General features: G+C 34.9%; 1 protein-coding gene and 1 pseudogene across 3 annotated transcripts in view; one reads left to right on the forward strand and one right to left on the reverse strand.

Annotated features, from left to right (window-relative positions):
* STAG1 (STAG1 cohesin complex component) overlaps nt 1-23,193 on the reverse strand; it is a 373,948-nt gene that overhangs the window by 41,510 nt on the left and 309,245 nt on the right. For all 3 annotated transcript variants that reach the window (XM_054595514.1, XM_054595513.1, XM_054595512.1), the window contains exon 22: nt 5,902-5,982. In XM_054595514.1, coding sequence (XP_054451489.1) covers nt 5,902-5,982 — 81 coding nt within the window. The remainder of the gene's footprint in view (nt 1-5,901; nt 5,983-23,193) is intronic.
* Nucleotides 16,734-17,943, forward strand: LOC129088448 (dnaJ homolog subfamily A member 1-like; annotated as a pseudogene).

Genomic DNA, 23,193 nt, shown 5'->3' on the forward strand with positions numbered 1-23,193 from the left:
GTAAAATAAAATGGTTATACATTACTAAAAATATGTTCCTATAGGGATATCTATTATTTCCCACTCTTGGTCCTATTCCCTTCCCCCTCTACAGATGAAAAAGGGCTACCACTATTTTGCTATTATAGGAATTTGGGGCAAGGACCTGAGTGAGCTCTCACATTCTTATTCATTGCTATTCTAAAGGACTGGGAAACGAAAAGGTAAGGAGGAAGTGTAAAAAGCCGTCTGTGGATTTTGTACATTTGAGCCTATTTCTAAAACGTTTCTAGAAATGTATGTTTATATGAAGAACTGCAAGGTTAAACGTGTCTCCTTACGAGTCTGGCCACCTTCACCCTAATACATCCCCCTTCCTCAGTCTGTTTGGAGGCAAACAAACTGTAATTTGCAGAGGAAACACTTCTGTTAAGAAGGCAATGATATATTTAAGTATTACAGCTAAACACCTCAATGATGTAAGTTGACCTGTAGCTACTGGAGGGATATTGACTTTCTTTAATTTAAAGGATTAGGAATGGGGTCAGGATCCAGAAGCCAGGGATGTTTGCCTCAGGCCTTCCTTACTGTTTTCTAGAATAAGAACATGCAGGGTAAAGCTGAGAGCACTGCAAATTTGACTGCAGAGAGTAATACAGCTCCTCCCAGGATGAAGAAAAAAAATGGAGATAGGTTCTAGATCCCCAGGCCAAAAAAAACAAAAACAAAACCAAAAAAAAAACCAAACAAAAAACAGCAACAAAAACCAAAACAAAACAATAAAAAAAAAACACCCAAAAAAACAAAACCAAAAACAAAACAAAAAAAACAAAAAAAAAAACAACCCCCAAAAACCGGCAATAGGGGCATTATTTTAGCCCTAACACTTATTTACCTGGCTCTTTAAATGTCTTTGTGTATGTCCAGAAGGAGCTGAAGGAAGGATGTTTTCTGCTAGAGAAGAGAAACTGAAGGCTCCTTCTACAGGACCAGCACTAGGGGGCACCGGAACAAAGTATACTGAGCATGACCTGTGAGACAGCCAAAGAGCTTCAACTCTGGAAATTAGGGGAACAGAGGAAATACCCATTTGTGAAACCCAGTGAACTTCCATTTAGATAAAGATCTAACCCTGTTCTTGATATAGTCTTCCCATATATTTCATTTTCTAAAATAGTGTTCACTGTTGAGTTAAATTATAACTTGAACTTAAACTTCACATGTAACTATCATTCATAATCTCCTGAATGACTGTGACAACAAAGAAGAAAAATAAATTTTAGAAAGTACTGTCTAAAAAGCAATTTGGCAATATGTATCAAGCCTTAAAAGTATGTACCATCTTTGACCCAGCAAATCCATTTCTAAGAACATAAGATGAAACAATGTAAAGCACAGAACAAGCTTTTGCACCAGAATGCACACCATGGCATTAATTTTATTAGTTAAAATGTTTACAACCTAAATATCAAAGAGAGCAGAGTGGTAAAATTAATTATGCTATAGCTACATGATACACTAATGCATGCATTAAAAAATTATCTATAAATATTTCTTTTAATAACTGAAGGAAATCCCATGTTCACTGAAGAGGAGATACAAAGTTGAAAATACATTATGATCTCAATAAGATTGAAAAATATGTAAGAAAAAGTACTGAAAGAAAATATACAAAAATATTAACAGTGATTATCTACAGGTAGTAAAATTCAGAAATTTTATTTTAACAATGAACACATACCATAGTGAGAAAGCCCAAATTTATGAAAAACAACTTTACCATATATTTTATACCAAAAACTAATACACATAACTTATTAATTAAAGATGTAAGCGACCTCTTCAGAGATTTAAAGGAGATTCTATAAATGTACTAATGAGCAGAGAAAAACACAGCGGTCAGCTGGTTAGCTCCCTCACTAGCTAAATGGCTCATTCCACATTACATAATAATTATTCAACAAGAAATATTAATGTGGTCAGACTTTCAAGTTATCTCTAAATGATCATTACAAATTAAATATATAGACCCCAAGAGTCTACTGAATTACATTTAAATTTTAAGAAAGAAAAGGAAAAAAAAGGATAGAGTATTTTAGGTACATCATGACCAAAGTCCTCCATATACTTTATAACCCACTGGCATTACAAACTAAGCCATTTCAAATCATGGAAACTTCTCATTCAAATGCCTTTATGGATACAGAATGATGAAAGAAAATGGGCTGTATGATATAAATTTTTCTATACCCAACTGATAAACAGACATTGTTGGTTTGTGTTCAGTGAGGAGTCAACCAACTTGCCATGCTGTGCCCTTAGAAATTTTTAAAAAGCCATAAAAAACTCTCTAGAACTAGTTGTATTAAAAGCTTAATAATACAAAAATTCATTTTTTTAAATCCTCACCCCAGGATATGTCTTTATTGATTTGGGGAGGGTGGGTGGAAAGTAATAGAGAGAAAGAAACATCAACGTGAGAGAGAAACATCAGTTGGTTGCCTCCCTTACACTCCCAGACAGAAGACAGAACCTGCAACCTAGGTATGTGCCTTGACCAGTAATGAAACCCACAACCTTTCGGTGTTCAGGACCACACTCCAACCAACTGAGCCACTCAGCAAAGGCAATAATACAAGAAATCAAAGAGTGCTAACAGAAAAATCAGTAGACAGAAATTCAAAAATTTTCCAAGTAATCAAATTCCTTATCTGTAAAATGGGATTATGATAATGTTCACTTTAGAGGATTAAGATTTAATTAGAGCATTTCTAGTAGGCGATTTACAAAATATAAAACAACAAGATATTAACAACAATGTCTCCCTTCTAGGCCTTATCTAAAAGACACAGGTTTCATCAAATCATTTCTAAATTCCCCAAGAGCTCTAATATTACATTTATAAACAAAAGAATAATGCTACTATTGCAAATAAGATATAGAACATACTAAGCATTTTTTCTAGTATTCATTCAAGCTTAGCAACTCTGTGAGTTACATGTGATTAACCAAAACCCAAGATTAGGATGAAGAATAAAGATGCTTTTGTACTAGTAGTTTAAAAATTAATTTTTGTGATAAAATTCTCACTGTTAACAGGTATCACCAACAACAAAACAACCAAACAGTATCAAAAGATATAAAATGAAAAGTAAATTTCTTCTTATGCTTGCCCCCAAAGAATTTCTATTTCTCAGAGGTAAGCACTGTTAAGATTCTTGTATATCTATCTAGACATCTTTAGGATAGCAGTTATTGATCATACATAGGCTACAGAATTTTAGAGCCAGAAAAGGTTGGCACAATACAACCTTCAACTTTATAAGCAAGCAACCTGAAACACACATAAGTGATTTTTTAAACTTTCATTAATTTTTGGAAATCACTTTACAATGGATAAAATGCTTTGATATAAGTTATCTGCTTTAAAGTGATTATTATTATTATTGAGTTTGTGACATTAACATAACCATACAGATTCCAAGTGTACAACTTAACAAAACATTATCTGCATATTGCATCCTGTGCCCATTGCCTAAAGTAAAGTCTCTTTCCATCCTCAATTATCCCCTCTGTGCTCTCTTCTACCTCACCCCACAGTCCCCTTTCCCTCTGGCTATCACTGTACTATTGTCTGTGTCTATGTGATATATAAAGCTTTAAAATTGTTTTAAAAGAAAGAATTAGCCCTGGCTGGGTGGCTTAGTTGGTCAAAGCATCATCCCCCTATACCAAGTTGCTGCTTTGGTCTCTGGTCAGGATATATACAAGAATAAATTAGTGAATGCATAAAAAAGTGGAATAACAAATGGATGTTTCTTTCTCTCCCCCCCTTCCTCTCTATTTGTAAAAATCAATAAAATAAAAATTTAAAACAAAGTCTATCAATTAATGTATAAATAAGTGGAACAAATTAGTGTTTCTACCTCTTCCTTCTTCTCTCTCTAAAAAAAAAATAAAATAAAATAAGCCATGACCAAGTAGCTCAGTTGATTAGAGTGTCACCCAATATGGCAAGGTTGTGGTTTCAATATCTGGTCAGGGCACATACAGAAAGCAACCAATGAATGCATAAATACTCATAACTGGAGCAACAAATTGATACTTATCTCTTTCTCCCCCTAAAGTTAACAGTAAATTTTTAAATTTAAAAAAAAAAAAAAAGGAAGGATCTTAGCAATGAAAGATAAGTTTGCATGTATCTTGAATGCTTTTTAAGATTACTTAGAAAACCACTTTATAGATACAACTGAACAATGATTACTAAATATATTTTGAATAAAAAAATTACGAACAACTTCAAAGTGAGAATAACTTAAGAGACACTTATGTAAGAATTTCAAACATATATAAATGTACAAAAAACTACAAATAGAAGTCAAGTGAATAATGAAGCACCTAAAAGATGCTACAGCATTCTTTCTGGCACAAAGAAAATCAGTGTTGGACACAAAATCTGCATTGCCACTGTGGCAATGACAGTCACAAAAACTGTGTTATGATTAATGACAAAAATAAAGGTCTTGTTTATTAGAAGAATGCGTCAGATCAAAATGAAACTGAAAAGCAAGGAATCTCAAAATCTGCTACAATGGGGTTAAAAAAATAGAAAGCACTGAAAGAAGTGAGTTCAATAATAGAGATTCTCACTTATTATACAATACAGTTGTAAAAGAACAAAATTTAAATTCCATTTAACAAAGATATTAACCATTAATTATGTTAAATTTTTAGATAAGTATAGATTCTAAATTTATTAAAATGCAATTATCAACATTTAGCCATAATACAAACAACTCAAATAACCAAAATAATCTCAGTGGGGGAAAAAAGAAAAAAAAAATACAAAACAACGAAATGAAAAAATCAGAATAAAAGTTAATTGTGTGTAACTAACATAATAAACTCTTACCAAATTTTAACGTACATATATTCAATCTCCTTTAATTTTACCATATTAATGAACATTTCTAAAAACATGAAAATGTAATGCAATTTTCAAGTGGCTTGTTACTAATAAAAGGTTAACTTCAATTTTTGCTTATCAAGACTGAATTGTCAATAAAGTAGAAAAAACCTGGCAGCTAACCAATATATCACCACCCTTCTAATTAAAAACAAAAACTCCAATTACTTTCCAAAGGCAGAAAAATCCTCAAATTATTAATCAGAAGGACCAGCTCATGGTTATAAATCTTCATGGGAGACCTGTTTTTTCTCCTTTAATCAATGACAAATTTAAGACAGGCTGTTTTCCGCTATATGGAGCTGGTGTGGGTTTATTTCTAATTTACACTTGTGCTGGGAGTACCTCTTTAGAATCCCAGCTTTTCAGGGAGATGTGCTAACCTTTTAAACATTCCACCTTACAAAAGATCCTCAAGGTTAACTAGGCTTCAGTGCTCTGCTGACTTTATTGAATCCTAGTTTCATTTAATCTCTGGTTTGTATTTCCTTTTTTGTTTTGCATGGTTGATCATAAATTAAAAATTGAAAAAAGTTATCCAACGATTTGATTTGTTTTTAATAAGAATGTTGTTTAGTTTGGGCCCAAGGTACCATAATGCCAGAACCAAAAGCTACATACTATACTTTCAATATCATTTTATTTTTTATAGGATGTTACTTATGAGGCCTTTTTTGGTTTCTACAACAGCTATTTCTTACAAGAGTTTTAACTTTGTGTATGTATATATATATACACATACACACACACACACAACTATATATCTACTGCTTGAAGACTGGTTATCTTTCATAAAGATAAAATATACTTAATCATAGGAAAAGGCAAGAATTGAAACAGTTATTATATATTTTATTTAAAGTAACTTATTATAAATAACAAATTATTAAATATAAATTAAGCAAGGTTATTTTATTTTAGTAATAACCCTTCTGCCTACAGAAACTCTTACTTACTTTGGAAGGAGAACCATCAGTAATTTTCACCAACTGCCAAAGAATCGAGTAATGGGAACACTGCAATGCCTGTACGACTATCTGTATCAAATAAAAAAATTCAAACAAATGAGACAATTTACATTTGCAATTTTTATCATACAATATTTATCATACTTCTTATCTTACAATAAGGTTTGAGTCCAAATTTTTATAGAATTAAGGACACTGTATAAAATATTTGGTTAAAAAAAAAGGACAAACCAACATATCTTAAAGAATAAAGGTAACGTATCCTTACAAATATGGACCCAAATAACACTGTTTCAAACAAAAATGTACTATCATGAATACTTTGCTTACTCAGATTTTTAAAAAGACATATATCTAAAACTAATGTATCCCAATTTTATCACTAATTATTTTGTTTTAAAGCATTTTAAACGTGAAATAAAACGCTCATACACAATGTGCATAAAACATACACAAATCTTGAAACTACTCTAATACAGAATGTCAACTGTAATTTAAAAATTAAACAAATAAGTAAAAAACACATAAAACTTAATGAATGTTGTACATTACACTCCTATGACTATTTTTATATAACTGCCAATTTCTCAGTTTTAATCCCCTCACCGTTTTCAAACCCCCCTCCATCTAGCAACCATCAGCTTGTTCTCTGTATTTATGAGTTTAGGGAAAAAAGTATTTTTGAACTATGGATGGGAATCTGCACAGGAGGAAGGCCAACTTAAGTCATAAATGAATTTTTGAGTGTGTGGAGTGTGTGCATGCATAAGGACCCGTAACCCCAGCGCTGTTCAAGGGTCAATAATAATCTCTTTCCTCCTAAGGGTAACAGTTATTTTTACTTTTCAGGTCATCAGTACATTTAACAACCCAAATCTGCATCCCTAAATCCTAAGTTTATTATGCCTATTTGTGAACACTATATAAATGGAGTGATGGAATATGTATCAGTTTTTATCTGACTTCTTTTATTTAAACATTTGTCTTTTTAAATTTTTAAAAAAGATTTTATTTATTTTTTAGAAAGGGGGAAGGGAGGAAGAAAGAGAGGAAGAGAAACATTGATGTGCAAAAGGTACATGAGTTGGTTGCCTCTAGCACAGCCCCAAGTGGGAACCTGGTCTGCAACCCAGGCACATGCCCTGAGTGGGAGTTGAACCAGGGACCCTTTGGTTTGCAGGCTGGTGCTCAAGCCACTGAGCTACACCAGCCATGGCTATTTATTGATTTTAGAGAGTAAGGGTGGGGGGGTGGGGAGGAAGAAACATCAATTTGTTACTCTGCCCACTGAGGCATTCATCGTTTTATTTCTGTATGCGCCCTGACCAGGGAACCTGCAACACTGGTGTATCAGGATGTGGCTCTAACAAACCTGAGCTACTGGCTTGGCTAAACTTTTTATTTTTTAAATTTTTTAAATTTATTTTTAGAGAGAGGGGAAGGGAGGGAGAAAGTGGGAGAGAGAAACATGATGTGTCAGAGATACATTGACTGGTTGCCTATTGCACGTCTCCAACTGGGGACCTGGCCCACAACCCAGGCACGTGCCCTGACCAGGAATTGACCTGGCAACTCTTAGGTTCACAGGCCGGCACTCAATCCACTCAGCCACACCAGCCAGGGTGTTATGAACATTCTTTTACATGTCTCCTGGTACACCCATGTGCAGTTTTTTAAAGTTTTTAGTTCTCAGGACCTCTTTATACTCTTAAAAATTATTAAGGAACCCAAATAGTTTTTGTTTATGTAAGTTATATATTGATATTACTATATTAGAAATTAAAATTAATGTTTAAAATATTTATTGTCATTTAAAAAAATACTTTGTATCATTTTTTTTTAGAAAACCTAAATTTTTTTAAAACATAAAAACTTAGTGGGAAGAATGGTAGTATTTTGCAAATCTCTTTAATATATGGCTTAACAGCAAACTGAAGTTTGAGATCTGGTCTGCATTCTGTTACACTATGCTGTTTTGATAAAGTATAGGAAGAAAATCTAGAGTCATAGATCAGTTGGTAAAAAAAGTATTTTTAATAGCTTTTATAGATAAATGTGGGTATTCTTTGATATGACACCAATATTCCAATGTACTCTTGTGAGAAATAAGAATGAAAAAAGTAACATCTTCACCTTATGAAAACAGTGTGACCTCATGGATCTGTCCTGGAATCCTGAAGGGGTTCCTGGACCGTGCTTTGAGAACAACTGCTCTAGAAATAGGAATGCTGGATCTTATATCACATGTATGTTTAACTTTATAGTAGATAATACCAAACTGCTGTCCACAGTGGATGTACCCAGTAGTCTTTGACAGTTCCTTGGCTCCACGTTTTAAACAAAAATTGGTATCATCAGATATTTTGAATTTGGTGCTTTTATTATGTATGAATACTATTTTAATGTGGCACTACTGTATTTTGCCATGTATAATGGGCACCCACGTTTTTGTGCACATTATATCCAAGATTATTATACCCATATATAATGCGCATCCTTATTTTTCCCTCAAAAGTTTGGGGAAAAAAGTGTGCATTGTATATGACAAAATATGATTATTTACATGTCTCTAAATACTATGGAGATAGGTACCTTTTCATTTTTTATTGACATCAAATTCCTGTTTTGTGAAATGTTTGTCCCTATTTTTCAGAGAGACAACAGGATTCAGGAAAATGAAACTGATTAAAAATCATAACATAAAAGAGAATTTCATTTTAAAGAGGACTTTTACTACATTTATTTTTGGTTTGACTAGGTTTATCTTTACTGCAATAAAGCATATCTAATAATATGATATTCCCTTATTACAGTGTCTCTATTACCTCCTCTACTTAATAAACTAAACCCATAAGGATGAATACATGAAGAGAATAAATCGAAAGAGAAATCAGTAAATGGGATGTTACAGGAAGCAGTTGAGAGCTTTAGCTCGTTTTATTTTTAAAAATTCAGGTTTTAGCTCTGGCACGTATGGCTCAGTTGGTTGGAGTATTATCCTGTAAACTGAAAGGTTGTGGGTTCAATTCCCAGTCAGGGCATGACCTAGGTAGGTGGTGGGTTGTTCCTGGTCAGGGAGCATATCCACTTTATTGACTTATTTATCTATGTACTCATTACCTGAGGATAGGTATACTGATTTTAGAGAGAAAGATGGAGAGAGAGTGAGAGAGAAATATGATGTAAGAGAGTAACATCGACTGGTTGCCTCTCATGTGCCAAGACCACAGACTGAACCCGCAATGCAGGCATGTGCCCTAAACAGGAATCAAGCAGGTGAATTTTTGCTTTGTGGGACAGTGCCTAACCAACTGAGGCATACCGGTCAGGGCCCTTCCGCCTTTTCTTGACTACCATTGTTCAGAACCTGGAGAGGATCTTCAAATAATAGTGAGCATTGGTTTGTTGAGTAATCATTTCTTCCAACCCTAGTCTTCTGCCTTTGTGTTTCCACAAGGTAACACTGTTGCAGGGAGGACCAAGTAATGTGTTTTGCACATTTTAGGGCAGAAGAAGTTAAGAAGCAGTAGTGCCTTTCCCATCTTCTCCTCCCCTATATGCCAGCAAGGATACCAATGCCCCAGGAGATGATGGGTCCCTGAATCACTTGGTGGTGAAGTGACATCCTACTTCCCTTAATTGTATTTTATGGTTATGGGAGAAAAAAAACTTGTGTTAAGCCACTAAAATATTGAGATTAATCTATTACAGTAGTTAGCATTACCTTAACCAACATAAATATTATTTTATTATTAGCCCTTTTTCTTAATAAATATTTTTAATTATTGAAAGAAATTATAGCTGTTTACCTTTGATTAGAAGATTTAGAACCAATAAAAATCATTCAACCTGTGGCTAATGATATCACATATCTTGAAGATGAAGTGTTATTATTCCATGTAAATTAAGACCAACAGATACACTCCTAGAATTAGTTTAAGTTTAAAAAAGCTAAATTTGGGTAAAAATTAACATCAGATTAAAGACTACAAAAGAGTAATATAATCAGATGTTTCAAAAATATATTAGTAACAGCAAAGGGAAGTGATCCTATTTGTTCTTTGTTAGCATTTTATTTTTTTTCTTCTCTCTCTTTTCTTTTAGAGCAAGAGGAAGGGAGAGAAAAACATCAATGACTGGTTGCCTCCCATATGTGCACCAATTGGGGATAGAACCTGCAATCTTTTGGTCTACAGGATGATGCTCCAACTGAGCCACCCAGGAAGGGCACTTTTCTCTCTTTTAAAAAATATTTTATTTATTGATTGTTTTTAGAGAGAGAGGAAAGGCAGGGTGGGGACACACAGATGGACGGACACACACACACACACTCTCTCTCTCTTTCTCTCTCTCACTGTTCCATTTATTTATGCATTGATTGGTTCAATCTTGTGTGTTCCCTGACCGTGGATCAGACCTGCAATCTTGGTCTATCAGGATGATGCTCTAACCAACTGTGCTGGTTGGCCAGGGCTTCTATGTTAGCATATTTTTAAAATTTTTAAGTATATATTTTATTGATTATGCTATTACAGTTGTCCCATTTATTCCCCTCCACCCTGTACAGCGTCACCCTCCTCCCTGGTTCATGTCCATGGGTTGTATATATAAGTTCTTTGGCTTCTCCTTTTCTATCCTAATCTTAACCTCCCCCTGCCTATTTTGTACCTACTTTTTGTTGCTTATTCCCTGTACCATTTCTCCCATTCTTCCTCCTCCCCGCTGATCTCCATTTCTGTGATTCTCTTCCTGTTCTAGTTGTTTTTTTAATTTTTGTTTTTCAAGGTTCAGTTGTTGATATTTTTGAGTTTGCTGTCATTTTACTGTCCTAATTTTTGATCTTCTTTTTCTTAGATAAGACCCTTTAACAGTTCATATAATAAGGGCTTGGTGATGATGAACTCTTTTAACTTGACCTTATATGGGAAGCACTTTATTTGCCCTTCCATTCTAAATGACAGCTTTGGTGGATAGAGACATCTTGGATGTAGGTCCTTGCCTTTCCTGACTTTGAATACTTCTTGCCAGCCCCTTCTTGCCTGTAAGGTTTCTTATGAGAAATCAGCTGACAGTCTTAGGGGAATTCCTTGGCAGGCAACTGTCTCCTTTTCTCTAGCTGCTTTTAAGATTCTCTCCTTATCTTTAATCTTGAATAATGTAATTATGCTGTGCCTTGGTGTGTGCTTCTTTGGGTCCAACTTCTTCGGAACACTCTGAGCATTTTGGATCTCCTGGAAGTCTATTCCCTTTGCCAGGTTGGGGAAGTATTCCTTCATTATTTTTTCATATAAGTTTTCAATTTCTTGCTTTTCCTCTTCTTCTGGCACCCCTATGATTCAGCTGTTGGAACGTTTGAAGTTATCCCAAAAGTTCCTAAGCCTCTCCTCATTTTTTTGAATTCTTGTTCCTTCATTCTGTTCTGGCTGAATGTTTATGTCTTCCTTCTGCTCCAAATCATTGATGTGAGTCCCAGCTTCCTTCACTTCACTGTTGGTTCTTTGTATATTTTTCTTTATTTCACTTTGCATAGCCTTCACCTTTTCCTCCATTTTGCGACCATACTCAACAATTCAGTTAGCATCCAGATCACCAGTGTTTTGAACTGTACATCTGACAGGTTGGCTATCTGTTCATCGCTTAGTTCTATTTTTGGAGCTTTGATATGTTCTTTCATTTGAGCCATATTTTTTTGTCTCAGCGTACCTGTTATGTTGGGAGGGGCGGAACCTTAGGTATTCGCCATGGTGGGGCAACGCAGGTTGCAACACTGTGCCTTGTGATGTTGTGTGTGGGGGAGGGGTCCAAGAGGGAACAACGCCACTTGCTTGGCTTTCTGCCAGCTTTCAGTCCCTTCTTCTGCCACCCACAAGCAAACTGGGCCCTTCTGGTGCTGATTCCCAGGTGGGTGGGTTTGTGTATGTTCTAGGACCCTGTGGGTTTCTCCAACAGACTGTCCTGTGAGGCTGGGAGCCTCTCATGCCACCGAAACCCCCACAGGATTTTACCTCCAGAGGTTCTGAGTATTTCTTTTCCTGCACTGGAACCCTGGATTGCATGGTCAGTCTCGCTCACCACCTGTTCTTCCCAGATTATCCATATGCAAATATGGGACCGCCCAATTTGTCAGCTGATCTTGCCGCACTTTCTCTCCACCCAGGCTGCCTGTCTCCGCCCCTCCTACCAGTCTGGATGAATGTTTCTTTTTTAGCTCCTTGGTTGTCAAACTTCTATACAGTTAGATTTTCTGGCAGTTCTAGTTCTGACTATTTTTTTGTTTTTAAATTTGTTCTTGTCTTTCTTTTGGTTGTGCGAGGAAGCAAAGTGTATCTACCTACACCTCCATCTTGGCCAGAAGTCCTTTTTTGTTAGCATTTTAAATATAATAATAATTGTTATATTATAAAGCATAATAGAACAGGCTACCCAGTTGAAGAACTGGTAAGATGCCAATAATTTTGTATCTACCTCCAAGCTCTTCCCCTGTTCCTTAGGGCTGGTAAATCACCCCACTAAATTTGTATATCATGCCTTGTGTCTTAAAAAAGTATATTTATCACATATATCACATTTAAATATCATTAGATGATATACTGTTTAATTTGGCTAGTGTTTGACTTTTCAAAAGTCAAAAGTATTTGAGCTTTTCAAAAATGGTGTAACACTATGTAGTCTTTTAAGAGAGCAGATGTATTTCATGCTTGCCATGCTTCTGAATGTCTTAAGATTTAAAAAATTACAAATTCTCATGCTCCACCACTGAAGATTATGAGTCAGTAGAAAAAATATTTAATAACAAAACAACCTGAATAGCCAAAGCAATCTTAAGAACGAAGAACAAAGGGGATGGCATCACACTTTTTGATTTCAAACTCAATTACAAAGCTATAACAATCAAAATGGTATGGTACTGGCATAAAATCAGGCACACAGATCAAAGAATAGAATAAAGAGCTCAGAAATAAACTCACAAATATAGAGTCAATTAGTTTACAAAAAAAGAATGCAAATGGACCACTATCTTATACCACACAAAGAAATTAGCTCAAACAGATTAAATTTGAAAATAAGACCTAAAGCCATAAAACTCCTGGAAGAAAATACAATTGGTAAGCTCCCTAATACTGGTTTTGGCAATGATTTTTTTGGATTTGACACCAAAAGCAAAGGCAAAAAAAAAAAAAAAAGGCAAAAATAAACAAGTGAAACTAAAAAGCTTCTGCAGAGCAAAGAATACCAACAAAATAAAGTGACCAGCTGGAGAGGAAAAAAGATTTGCTAATCGTATATCTGATAAGGGGTTAAAATGTAAAATATATAAAGAACTCATACAACTCAATAGTAAAAAAAAAACAAACCAATTAAAAAATAGGCATAGGATCTGAATATATATTTTCCCAATGAAGATATACAGCTGACCCTTGATAGCCATGGGATATTGGTTCCAGGACCCTATTTGGATACAAGAATCCTGGGACATGAAAGTCTCTTAAATAAAATGACATAGAATGATACATGGAGTTAACCTTCTGCATCTGTGGATTCACAACCACAGATGGAAAATACCATTTTCAATTTGCAGGTGGTTGAGTCCATGGATATGAAAACTGTGGATATGAAGGGCTGATTGTATAGATGGCCAACAAGTATATAAAAAGATACTGAACATTAGTCACCAGAGAAATGCAAACTGAAACCACAGTGAGGTATTACCTCACACATCTGTTACAGTTGCTATTATCAAAAAGATGAGATTAAAAATGCTAGTAGAAATATGGTGAAAAGGGAGCCCTTGGGTACTGTTGGTAAGAATGTTGGCATACCTTGTTTTATTGTGTTTCATTTTATTGTGCTTAATAGATATTCAGTTTTTTACCAATTGAAAGTAAGATCTTCTACCAGTAAAAGTATTATATATAATTTATTTTGTTGTGGTGGTCTGGAACCACACTGAGGTATGCCTATAAACTGTGCAGCTATGGAAAACAGTATAAAGGTTCCTCAAAAAATCAAGAAGTATAATCCAGCAATTCCACTTCTGAGTATTTTATCCAAAGAACACTAAAACACGAACTGAAAAAGATATATACATTCCCCATGTTTATTGCAGCATCATTCACAATAACCATGATACAGAAACAACCTAACTGTCCAATGTGAATGAATGGATAAAAAAAAATGTAGTATATATATATAGAATTAAACATTATTCAGCCATTAAAAAGAAAATCTTATCTTTTGTGGCAACATGGATGGACCTTGAGGGCATTATGCTGAGTGAAATAAGTCAGATAGAGAAAGACTGAATGATCTCATATCTGGAATCTAAACAACAATAAATAAGTCAGATAGAGAAATACTGAATGATCTCATATCTGGAATCTAAACAACAATAAAACACTAACAAACCCAGATTATAAATATAGAAAAATTGGTGGTTCCAAGAGGCAGGAGTTAGGGGGTGGGCCAAAGGGGTAAAGGGAGTCAAAAGTTACAATCTTTCAGTTATAAAATAAACAAACCATGGAGATGTAATATACAACACGGTGACTATAATTAATAATAAAATCTGTAACTATGCATGGCGAAGGACATTAACTAGACTTACCATGGTCATCATTTCACTATATACAAACATCAAATTATATTGTATACCTAAAACTAATATAATGTTGCATGCTAATTACATCTCAGTTTAAAAGCAAGATATAATTTAATATCAAGCAAGATATAAATTAATATAATTTAATTTAAATAGTTTGTGCAATCACTATGTAACTGAGCTTTGGCAGAAAGGGCTGAAATATAGGAATAATGCATCTATCAAATTTTCCAGTGGTTCTAGGTTCTGAAATTTCTACCATGTGGTTAAATTTTTTTTTTTTGGTGGTGGTGTTTTGGTCTAGAGCTTTCTAAACTTCAAAATATACACTAGCCAGGCTTTGAAATATACTAGGCCTTCTTAAGTATGAGAAATGACTACTCCTCTTATTTTTACCCTATTTCATTAAAAAAAACCTAAGATATAATTTATATATAAAGGGAAGTTTACTGTTTTTGACATACAGTTCTGAGTTTTGACAAATGTACAGTCATGTAACCACCAAAACAATGAAGATATAGAACAGTTCCATCATCCTTCAAATTGCACCCTCCACCCCCATGCCTAGAGATTCGTTTCCTGCACCTACAGTTTTACCTCTTCTAGAATGTATATTGCAATTACACAACATGTAGATTTGTGCATCTGGCTTCTTTGACTCCATGTAATGCTACTGAGATTCATCCATATTGATGCATATAGTTGCTTCCACTGTGCTGCTGAGAAGTATTCTTACCAGTTGATGGGCATTTGAGTTGTTTGCAGTTTTGGGCAACTCATACAGCCACCATAAATATTCAGGTACAACACATTCTCCCTCTGAGGAGCACATCCACACCTTTCCCCTTCCCCTTTTCTTCCCCGACAGGTACAAATCTCCTAAACTCTGGGGGTCCACACGAGACTTGCAACCAGGGGAGCAGCAGGCAGTGGCAGCTCATTCCAGACTCACCCTCTGATCGTCGACCCACTTTTCTCTGCCTTCCCAGTGAAGTCACAGCAGCCCTGCCTTGGCTCCCCTGTTACTTCTTCTACCCTAAGCCCTTCCCTGTTTCACTGTCCCCAGCTTTAATAAGTGCACTCTCTCAACTTAAAAAATTCAGGTATAGATTTTTATGTGAATTATTCATTTCACTTGGATAAACACCTAGAAGATGGATTGCTGGGTCATATGATATGTGCATATTTAACTATATCAGTAAATACTAAACTACTATCCAAAATGGCTGTAATATTTTGCATTCCCACCAATAATAGGAGTTTCAAATGCTTTCTAAAGATTTATAGTGATATCTAATTGTGGTTTTATTGAATAGATTGAATTTCTCTAATGACTTATGGTAATAAATTCCTTTTTATGTGCTTAATTGTCACTATCTTTGTTGGTGAAGTAGCTTTTCAATTCTTTTGTCCATTAAAAAGAATAAACTAAGAATAAACTAAACATAAAAACTAAGTTGTTTTTCTTACTAATGAATTTTGAGAGATCTTCATATTTTGGGTAAAAGTCAGTTATCAGATATGTGATTTGCAAATATTTTCCAGTTTAGTGGCTTTTCTTTTCAATTCTCTTACCAGTGTCTGATAGGAGCAGAAATGCTTGCTTTTAATTAGTGTTCAATTTTGAATTTCTCTTTTATGGATAATGCTTTTGGTGTTGTATCTAAGAATCTTTGATTAACTAAAGGTCACATGTATTTTCTTTTTGTGCTCTTTAGTATGTTTTAGAGCTAAAGGTTTTACATTTTGGTGTATAGTTTATTTTGAGTCAATTTTTTTTCAGTTTATTGGAAAGATTTTATTTATTTACTTTTAGGCAGAGGGAAGGGAGGGAGAAAGAGAGGATATAAAACATCAATGTGTGGTTGTCACTTGTGTACTCCCACCAGGAACCTGGCTCACAACCTGGGCATATGCTTTGACTGGGAATCAAACCCGCAACCCTCTGGTTTGCAGGCCAGCATTCAATCCATTGAGCCACACCAGCCAGGGCTATTTTGACTAAATTTTTATATATGGTGTGAGATATGGATTAAAATTCTTTCTTTTTTCTTTTTTTTGCATATGGCTACCCAACTGTTTTAGTACCAGTTGTTGAAAAGATGATCCTTTCTCTAAAGAACTGTCTTGGCACCTTTGTCAAAAACCAACTGACCAGGGAACTTCACACAACACTGGGTGAGAGGTGGAGGAGCAGTGGCTGCCTGAGCTGTGCAAAGAAATGCACTCCTTCCTGATCCCACACCAGTCTTGGCCTGCTCACTGGCTGTCAAAAATGGTGAAAGAAACCACTACAGTATTTTGGGGGTCAAATCGAATACCACCAGGAAAAGTTGAAAAAAGGCTTACAGGAAGTTGGCCTCGAGTACCACCCTGATAAGAATCCAAAAGAGAAATTTAGACTGATTTCTTAAGTTTTCAAAGTGTTCTCTGATGCAAAGAAAAGGGAATTACGCAAGATTACATGAGAAAGGGAAAGAACAAGCCATTAAAAAAGGTGGAGCAGGTGGCTCATGCATGGACATTTAAAAAAAAAATTTTTTTATGGATATGAGAGAGAGAGAGAGAGAGAGAGAGAGGGAGGAAGGGAGGGAGAGAGAGAGATTGATTACCTTGTTGCTCCACCCATTTTACGCATCCATTGGTTGTTTCCTATATGTGTCCTGACCAGGGATGGAACCCGCCACCTTGGCATATGAGGACAGTGCTCTAGCCAACTGAGCTGGCTGACTAGGGCACCCATGAATATCTTTGTTTTTTGGAGAAGGAAGGATGTAGAGAGAAAGGAGGTAAAAATGTTGTGCACCTTTTTTCAGTAACCTTAGAAGATTTATAAAATGGTGCAGCAAGAAGACTAGCTCTGCAAAAGAATGTGATTTGTGATAAATGTAAAGGCCAAGATGGTGAGAAAGGAGTAGAGTGCTGTCCCAATTGCTGAGGTACTGGGACAAAAATAAGAATTAATCAGATAAAACCTGGAATGGTTCAGCAAATTCAGTTTGTGTGCCTGGAGTTGCCAGGGCCATGGGGAACAGATCAGTCCTAAAGACAGATGTAAAAGCTTCAATGGAAGGAAGACAGTTTGAGGAAAGATTCTAGACATTCATATGACAAATGTATGAAAGAAGGCCAGAAGGTAACATTCCATGGTGAAGAATACCAAGAACCAAGACTGGGGCTAGGAGATATTATTGTTTTAGATTAAAAAAAGGACAATGCTGTTTTTATTTCATGAGAAAAAGACCTTTTTATGTATATGGGCATACAACTGGTCGAAGCATTCTCTGGATTCCAAAAGCCAATAGCTACTCTTAATGTACAAACCATAGCCATCACCTCTTATCCAGGTCAGGCTGTCAAATATGGAGATAAGCAAGTGTGTGATAAATGAAGGCATGCCAATTAATTGTTCTCTAACAACAGATCTCTAGTTTTCCCCTTGGCCACTGTAATAGTTTCTTAAGTATCATCCCAGAAATAATATGTCAACTAAAAGGACACATATATAGATCATATCACCCTTTTGTGTTTACATACCATTCTTCTCCTTACCTTTTTCATTAAATTTCTTCTCACATAGAATATTATAGTATAAATAATATCAACTTCATTCTATTTTATAGCTGCACAGCACTGCACAGAATCAAAATTACACTACCATATCTAACTAGTCCTCAATTGATGAACATTTAAATTATTTCATCTTAATTTATAAATAATGCTAAAATGAACATCTTCATACCTATATCTTTTTATACATGTCCATGTATATATCTGTAGTCTAAATTCTTAGAGCTACAAACACCTTAATGAAGGGTATGTCCATTTTTAATTTTTACAGAGAGTAACAACTATCAAAATGGACTAAACCACTTTAGTCTCACACTGGTACTTTAGAATATGTCAGTATTAAAAAAAAAAAAAAAAAAACAAACTCCATAAGGTTATCTGATGCATGCACACAGTTACCAATTACTGAAACAGAGCCTAGGTTGGACAGAGAGTAAAAAACTGAGGTTACTAAGACTAAGCAGGCAGCTACCACTGTAATTCACAAGAGAAAATATCAACTAGGTAAATGGTAGAAGGGCTTGAAAAATAACGAGAAGAGATCCAGGAGGTAGAATAAAAAAAAAAAAAAAATCAAAAGTCTTCTGATTTTAAGAACTGCTTCTAATATACCGTTAAATCTTCAGGACCTGACACTGAAATACAGTTTTGGTCAATTATGACTAGAAAGGTCATAACTTGTACGCGCGCGCGTGTGTGTTGGGGGCCGGGGGTGGCGGGGGGCCGGCGGGGAGAGCAATCTCAAAGGGTTTTGATACTGCATGCCCAAAGGATAGTCAGAAGTAGGTATTAGAAATAATTTCTAAGCTCAGTCAAGGGACTATTTAGGTAGCCTTCTAAGGAAAGCATGGATCCATCAATATGCTTCCCAAGAAAGCATGACTCCATTATCTATACAATAAGCAATAACCTGAATATTGTTAAACTCAACCCCTCTGTATATCATGTTCATTCTAAAGAAACGTGTTGCTTTACAGTTCACGATGGGAGATTACATATTAGCACCTAATCTTTCCCCACTATTTCCACCAAAACAATACAAGATATTTGGAAAATATATAAATAAAAAAATTAAGAATTTGACATGAGGCAGAAATCAGAAGGCATGAGACATCATAAACAACAGTTACAGATTAGGAGAAAATATGAAGAGACACTAAAAAGAATTTAAATGCTTGGTTTGAGTGAGTATATGATAGCTATGTTACCTTAGCCAAGTTAGTCAACATCTCTATGCTTCATTTTCATCACCAATAAATTTTGGTCTTACATATTCTAAAGCTATTATAGCTAAAACAGTAATGGCATGAGGAAAGACAGACCACTGCAAGAAGGAAAAAAATTCAGTTAATCTTAAAGAGGGGGCGCTTAGAAATTTCTAGTTGAATTGGTTATCATGAAAAACAAGTAGTCAAGCCTATGGAAAATATATTGATACAGTTCCCCAAAAGAGATATACAGTAACTTTTAAGGTATCCTAAAATGTTAAGCACAACTGAGGGTTTAAAATAGCAAACATTTTGGTAGTTCCTTGATATCCTTGTTCTAAAAGAATATTTTCTCTGGAGTCTAACTGAACGTATGTAGCTGGAATGGAAAAATGTGAGTTTGCATTGTACTTCTGAAGAAATGGTTGAATATAGTTTTTGGATTTTCTTTAACTCTTTAAAAATTGATTGATTTGAGAGAGACATCGATGTTGTTCCAGTTATTCACATGTTCACTGGTTGTCTCCGGTATGTGCTCCCTCAATCAGGGATCAGATGACGCTCCAACCAACTGAGCAACCTGGGCAGGGCAGTTTTTGGATTTTCAATACTGGATTTCTAAAGAGATGTTTCTAAGAGCTGCTAAATGCTAAGTAATTTCTCATTGCTAAAATAAACAAAAGTACAATCAAGTAGTGATGAACTCAAACTTCATATACATGATTAAAGTTTAAGAACATGTGTCTAAGAATCTAGAATAAATGAATAAATGTTTAGAAACATAAGACCTTTGAACATAAAACTTCCCAAGACTAAACCAGGCAGAATCAGTAAATCTGAACAGACCACATACAAAAAAATTAAAGCAGTCATCAAAAAACTCCAAACAAACAAAAGCCCAGGACCAGATTGCCTCACAGGTAAATTCTACTAAACATTTAAAGAAGAATTAGTACCCATAGTTCACAAAATAGTCCAAAATACTGCAGAAGTAACATTTCTAAACTCGTTCTATGAGACCAGCATTACCCTGATACAAAAACCAGACAAAGACACTACAAAGAAAAAGAATTATAGACCAATATCCTGGATGAACACAGATGCCAAAATTCTCAACAAAATACTAGCAAACCAAATACAATGGTATATTAAAAGGATTTCTAAATACAGCATGATCAAGTGGTATTTACACCAGGGATACAAAGGTGGAAAAACATCTGGAAAACAATGTGATTCATCACATCAATATCTCTGCATCCAATAGATGCAGAAAAAAAGCATCTGACAATATCTAGTATAGATTTATGATAAAAACTCTCAACAATGTAGGCATAGGAGGATCTTTCTTCAACTTGATAAAGGATATATGTATACGACAAGCACACAGGTGACATCATCCTCAAGGGTGAAAAGCTGAATGCTTTTCCTCTAAGATCAGGAACAAGACAAGGATGCCCATTTTCAGGACTATTAATCAACATAGTCCTGGAAGTACTAGCAACAGCAATCAGGCAAGAAAAAGAAATAAAAGACATCCAAATAGGAAAGGAAGAAGTAGAACTGTCACTATTTGCAGATGACATGATACTATAAATAGAAAACCCTAAAGCATCCACCAAAAAATTAACAGAATTAGTGAAATTCAGTAAATTAGCAGAATACAAAATGAATACACAGAAATTTGTCATGTTCCTATACACTAATAATGAACAAAAGAGGTAAAAATATACACTGAAGTAACAACAGTCTCTTCAAAAAGTGGTGCTGGGAAAATTGGACAGATGCATGCAAAAAAAGGAAAAAGAAACTGGATCACTCTCTTACACCATATATAAGAAACTGAAAATGGGTTAAAGACTTAAATGTAAGGCCTGAAACCATGAAACTCCTAGAAGAAAACACAGGAAGTAAAATGACATCAGCCTGAGTACTATCTTAGTGGATATGTCTCTTAGAACAAGAGAAACAAAAGCAAAAATAAAAAAATGGGACTACATAAAACTAAAAAGCTTCTGCACAGCTAAGTAAACCTTCAACAAAACAAAAAGGCAATCTACTGACTGCAAGAATATATCCATAAATGATACATCGATTGATATCCAAAATACACAAGAAACTAAAAAAACTCAGTAACAACAGCAGAAATAATCTGATTTAAAAAAATAGGGAGAAGACATGAAGACATTTCTCCAAAGAAGACAAAGAGATGGCCAAGAGACATATTAAAAGATGTTCAATGTAATTAATCATCATTAGATTTTAAATCACAACCACAATGAGATTTCACCTTACACAAGTTAGAATGGCTATTATCAAAAAGTGAACAAATAATATGCGCAGGTGAGGATGTTGACAAAATGGAACTCTGGTGTACTCTTGGTGGGACTGCAAAGTGGTATAGCACCTACGAAAAAGAGTATGAAGATTTTTCAAAAAACTAAAAATAGATATACCATAAGGCCCAGCAATTCCATTTCTGGGCATTTATCCAAAGAAAATGAAAACACTAATTTGAAAAGATATATGTACCTCTATGTTCACTACAGCATTATTTACAATAACCAAGATATGGAAGCAACAAAGGTGTCCACTGATGGATGAATAAAGAAGATATGGTATATATCTGTATTGGACAAGTATGCAGCAATAAAAATAATGAAATGTTGCTATTTGTGACAACATGAATGAATCTAGAGGGTACTTTGCTAAGTGAAGTCAGGCGAAGAAAGACGACTACCATATGGTTTCACTTATACGTGGATTCTGAAAACAAAACAACACAAAACAAAAACAGCAAGAGAGAAACAGGTAGTAACATAAAAGGGAGTCCTGATAAGGCTAGCAGTTGACTTCTCAACAGAAACACTACAAAGAGAAGGGAATGGCAAGAAATATTCTAAGTCTTGAAAAGCGAAGGCCTGTAACAAAGACTCCTCTACCCAGTAAGGCTCCCCATTAAAATGGAAGGTGAAATAAGGAGTTTCTCAGACAATAAGGAGGATAAAAGATTACACCTCCACCAAACCAGCACTGCAAGATATGCTAAAGGGACTGCTTTAAGAAGATAAAGAAAAAGAATGAGAAAGAGAGGAACACAGGGACAAAGGGAAAAAAATGAATAAGTACCTATCAATAATAACTTCAAATGTAAATGGATTAAGTGTTCCAATCAAAAGACAGGGTAGGTGCGTGGATAACAAAACACAACCTGTACATATGCTGTCTACAAGAGACCCACCTCAGAACAATGGACCTATACAGGCTGAAAATAAAGCGATGGAAGAAAATATTCCAAGCAAATGGACAGGAAAAAAAAAAGCACGTATAATACTTATATCAGACAAAATAGATTTCAAAACAAAGGCCATAAAAAGAGACCCAAAAGGACACTTCATAATACTCAAAGGAAGAATCCATCAAGAAGACATAAACATTGTAAACCTATATGCACCCAACATAGGAGCACCAAAATAGATAAGGAAAATCTTGGAGGACTTTAAGAAAGACAGAGACAGCAACACGCTGATAGAGGATTTTAACACCCCACTGTCAACAATGGATAGATGTTCCAAACAAAACATCAACAAGGATATTGTTGAATATTGTTGAATTAGATCAAATGGACTTAACTGACATATATAGAACCTTTCACCTTAAAGAAGCAAAATATACATTCTTTTCAAATGCACATGGAACATTTTCCAAGACAGACCACATGATAGGTCATAAAACAAGTCTCAACAAATTCAAGGAAAATGAAATCATACCAAACATTTTCTCAGACCACAAGTGCTTGAAACTACAAACCAAGCTCAAGGAAAAAACTCAAAAACATTCAAATTCATGGAGAGTGAATAGCATGTTATTAAACAACGAATGGGTCAATAATGAGATCAAAGAAGA

Source organism: Pteronotus mesoamericanus, unplaced genomic scaffold, assembly GCF_021234165.1.
Source record: "Pteronotus mesoamericanus isolate MK-2021 breed Mesoamerican mustached bat unplaced genomic scaffold, CSHL_Meso_final scaffold_54, whole genome shotgun sequence".
In the NCBI taxonomy this organism is placed as follows: domain Eukaryota; kingdom Metazoa; phylum Chordata; class Mammalia; order Chiroptera; family Mormoopidae; genus Pteronotus; species Pteronotus mesoamericanus.